We start from the raw sequence: 3,999 nt of genomic DNA, 5'->3' as shown, positions 1-3,999 counted from the left end.
AGGTTGCCATAGAGACGGTAAATAACCCCAAGAGCCTGCGCAGAACTAGAGCTGGGCGGCAGGTGTGGGGGTAGGGGGTGAGGGGGTGGAGACAAGGACTCAGTAGGGCGGAAGTCTTAAGCCCAGGTCTGTGGGGGTGGGGGAGTGTCCGCTTTCCATTCAGAATCCCTTCTTCCTCCTCTACCTGGCATTTAAGGTTCGATTGGCTAAAGCCCACGCCCTTCACACTTAAGCATGAGGCTAAGTTAGTTCTTTGTGTTGAGGCATCAGACGAAAGGATGAAAATACTTTAGACAGTACCTTAAAAGCAAAATGGTGAGGCCCGGAGGTTATCAATCAAAGGGTAGCAGACAGTGTGGGTTTGTGTGATCACTTCTCCGGTAAATGGCCCTCACAATATGTGTACCTTTCTCCTGGCCCCCCCTTAGAATTTGGTTGGGCAGCTGAATAAAAGCCGGGATGGAGCAAGTCTCACTTCTGAGTTTGTCACTTCCTACTCAAGTCTTATCTGCACTGCTACTTTTCTAGAAGCTTGGCGCAGGTGAACCACTAATCTTGAGGACTCAGGCCAATGCGCTACAGGATAAGCCTCTCAGATTTGCAGTTGAGAAGGGGAAGACAGGGAAAGAGGCAGAGAGACACCTGAAGCCTGCTTCACCACTCAGGAAGCTTTCCCCCTGCAGGTGGAGATCAAAGGCTTGAACCCAGGTCCTTGTGCACTTAATGTGTGTACTTAACCAGGTGTGCCACCGTCTGGCCACGCCTCTCAGTGTCTTTTAAGAATGTAGTTACAGTGTGTGTGTGATAGTCTAGAATTCATTTTTTTCCCTATTTGTGGAATAGATCTTTATATATTTAAGACAAGAATTCAAAATTGAGGAACAACATGTTTATTAGTATCAGACTCCCTTTCCCCTCATCCTCTCCAGATATCTAGGTCTGGGGTCCTTGGTCAGTTGATAGCTTCAACCTGGAGGCCATTGGAGCTGTCGGCCCCCAAGTACATGAATGTGTAGGTGATACACAGACTGTGCTCCCAGCTTCCCATCGTTGATCACTGAAATGGAACTTGAGGTTAGGGGGCTGAATTATGGGAAAGGTCAAAGAATGAAGGGGCCGGGGGGGGGGGGGGGTGATGCACGTTACAGTGCACAAAAGACCCAAGTTCAAGTCCCTAGTCCCCACGTGCAGGGGGAAGCTTCACAAGTGGTATAGCAGGGCTGCAGGTGTCTCTCTGTCTCCCAACTTCCGTCTCAATTTCTGGCTCTCTCTATCCAATAAATAAATAAAAATAATTAAAAAACATTAAAAACAAATAAAGGTCAAAGAATGTAAGTCATGTTGAGGGGGAGATAGGAGAATTGATAGGTGAGGCCTTCAAGGGCTGAAAGTTACTCACCAAGCCGGTAGCCATCGCCTAGCCCCTGAGTCTTTGCTGTCTTCTTGGCCACAAGGAGCAGGTGTCCTAGAAGCTACAGTGAAAGAGGAGACAGGTGACTTCATTCACAGGGGGACCAAAATTTCTAACTCCAGGGCTCCCCCAGCCAGACACTAGCCCCGTTCTCCCCACCTGCTGGTCTTCTTCTTCGGCCTGGCTAATCCGAGGAATGGGCTTCTTAGGAATGACCAGAAAGTGTACAGGAGCCTGGGGAGCCACGTCACGAAATACAAGGCACTGGGACAGGCCAGAAACTACCATGTTACTTCAACAGGCTTGGTGGGATCTATGAAATTCTTAGGGGTTGGGTCCTAAGGGCACCCCACCTGCTGGTCCTCATACAGAATGTCAGCTGGGAGACTTCGATCCAGGATTTTGGAGAAGATGGTTGGGGTTGCACCCCCAGGAGCTGCCTTCTGGGCTTTGGCCACTTCATTCCCATCAGTCACACCTGCAGCTCTCCGGACCTGAAACAGGACCAGCCACACCCAGCAGAATTGTCCATAGTTCTCTCAATCAGAGCTGGGAAAGGCTCTGACACTGATTAATTTCACCCTTCAGTAAGCCAGTTAATGCTTCCCACCCAAAAGGAAATTTCTCCCATTTTAGAGAAGCAGCAGCAGCAGCAGCAAATAGAAACAAATAATGAAGGGTAGGAGTAGATAGCATAATACGTATGCAAAGAGACTCTCAGGCCTGAGGCTCCAAAGTCACAGGTTCAATCCCCAGCACCACCATAAACCAGAGGTGAGCAGTGCTCTGGTAAAAAGAAACAGATCATGCTAGGTCAGGTTAGATAACATAGTACTACAATGTAGGACTCAGTAGTGTGATTTACTGCTACTGTTAAAGTGTCAGAAATCTTGTGTCGTTCACGGGAAAGGATCCAGAATAAAGCTTGGAAATATATGTTCAGTTCATTTTTACCACTGAATTACATTAGATAAAACCCTTCAAATACAAAATAAAAGGGTGTGTATTGCTTCACCTAAGATCACTCAGAGTGCTTCCTATTTAATCTCACCTTATTAATCCATTTCTACTTTATTTTTATTACTTTTCTTTTCATCTACACGACCTGCTTTATTCAGGTTTTAACACAACTGTCATGTCTGACGGGGGCATCTGGGTGTCATATTGATTTCACTGTGAACTTTTACTCCAGCTCCTTAAATCAGGAGGGGGAAGTGTTAAATTAGTTAAGTGAATTCAGCAATCCCAACCTTAGCAGATGGTGGGTAGGTAAATTCCTGTCTCCAAAGGGCTCAGCAAAGGCTGAACTTAGTGCTGTTGCATTGTAGTAGAAGGGGTGGGGGGTGACTTTGATCCTCAAGTCAACCGGCAACTGGGGGAGGTGGGAGAATACCAGCGCTCACTGCACAAGTACCAGGGTTCAAGTTCCTTTCCCTCCACCTGCAGAGGGGAAGCTTCATGAGTGGTGAAGCTGGTCTGCAAGTGTCTCTCTTCCCTTGCCCTTTCAGTTCCTCTCTGTCTTATTCAATAATAATTAATAATACCCGTGCTTGTTAGGACAGGAACTTGAAGGGGGCAAAAGACAGGCTCTGAGAACAAGCTCACTTATGGGGCCAGGCGGTGGCGCACCTGGTTAAGCGCTCACATTACTGTGCGCGAAGAAACGGGTTCAAGTCCCCGGTTCCCACCTGCGGGGGGGGGGGGGGCTTCCCGAGTGGTGGACCAGGGCTGCAGGTGTCTCTCTCCTCTCCTTCTCTCTCCCCCTTCACTCTCAACTCCCCTCTGTGTCTATCCAATAATAATTAAACAAAAATATTAAAAATAAAAGAAAGAAGGCCTTAAAAAAAAAAAAAAGAAAAAGAACAAGCTCACTTCCCGAGGAGGCTGCCCGGAGCAGGTGTCAGGTCACAGGCTGCATAGCCCAGATGCAACCTCAGTGCTGGGAGCTGTGCAGGGTCTGGGTCACTGCCAGTTCTATTCCCTCGCGGGTCAGGCTCTCGGAGAGGTTTTTGGGACCATTATTCTAAGCTCAAATCACCACTCTGGAATCTGCTTCTTGGGGATGACAGCGTTCCCAAGGGGACGCATGGACTCCAGCCCTGCGAGGACGCAGGGTTGCGCTCCCCTTAGGGACCCGTAGGTCGTCAGATCCCACGGGACCCTCTCCTCGGCCCGGTGGCCACTTCTCACCTGCGCCGCCCAAGGCCGCGAGGCCGTCACTGCACGACGCGCCACGCGCAGCCCGGCGGCCAACACTACCGCCGCCGCCATCTTGCCCTGGGCCGCGGGATGCAGCAGCGCTTCTAGCTTCTCATTGGTCGAGAGCGAACCTTTGCCATCCTATTGGATGGCACTTCTCACTCTATTGGTTTGCCTCTGATGCCACAACATTGGGACTTTCAAGTTACTGATTGGCTCGTCCTGCTCAGGTCTGACCTTCTACTGGAGGGCTAGTAGAGAAGGGGCGGGGCTGTCACTTGTAGCACAGACTTTCATTTCATTGGCTGGATGGAGGGCGGGGTTCTGAGGATACTTGGCGCTGATTGGCTCCAGGGACTACCGCTCACAGGTGGCCGAGGCCGTAGGAG

General features: G+C 49.8%; 1 protein-coding gene across 2 annotated transcripts; it reads right to left on the bottom strand.

Moving 5' to 3' along the window:
• Nucleotides 1–874: 874 nt before the first annotated feature.
• On the bottom strand, nucleotides 875–3,759 carry HINT2 (histidine triad nucleotide binding protein 2). Of its 2 annotated transcripts, none has more exons than XM_060199201.1 (5): nucleotides 3,602–3,759; nucleotides 1,765–1,905; nucleotides 1,571–1,675; nucleotides 1,396–1,472; nucleotides 875–1,057 (listed from the first exon to the last, which is right to left on the bottom strand). In XM_060199201.1, the coding sequence occupies exons 1-5, from the start codon at nucleotides 3,680–3,682 to the stop codon at nucleotides 934–936; spliced, it is 528 nt and encodes a 175-aa protein (XP_060055184.1). In that variant the 5' UTR covers nucleotides 3,683–3,759; the 3' UTR covers nucleotides 875–933. The 2 variants fall into 2 exon arrangements, with proteins under 2 accessions (XP_060055184.1, XP_007522872.1); XM_007522810.3 differs by having other exon boundaries at nucleotides 1,400–1,472.
• Between the last annotated feature and the right edge of the window lie 240 nt (nucleotides 3,760–3,999).

Source organism: Erinaceus europaeus, chromosome 10 (assembly GCF_950295315.1).
Source record: "Erinaceus europaeus chromosome 10, mEriEur2.1, whole genome shotgun sequence".
NCBI classification, from domain to species: domain Eukaryota; kingdom Metazoa; phylum Chordata; class Mammalia; order Eulipotyphla; family Erinaceidae; genus Erinaceus; species Erinaceus europaeus.
The sequence above is the reverse complement of the archived record's forward strand: the minus strand, read 5'-3'. Positions and strand labels throughout refer to the sequence as shown.

Coding starts and splice junctions, on each gene's coding strand:
- HINT2 (XM_060199201.1), bottom strand. CDS start 3,682: ATGGCGGCGGCGGTAGTGTTGGCCGCCGGGCTGCGCGTGGCGCGTCGT. Junction 1,676..1,764: donor TTCTGTATGAGGACCAGCAG/GTGGGGTGCCCT, acceptor GGCCTGTCCCAG/TGCCTTGTATTTCGTGACGT. Junction 1,058..1,395: donor GATGGCTACCGGCTTGGTGA/GTAACTTTCAGC, acceptor GTTCCATTTCAG/TGATCAACGATGGGAAGCTG.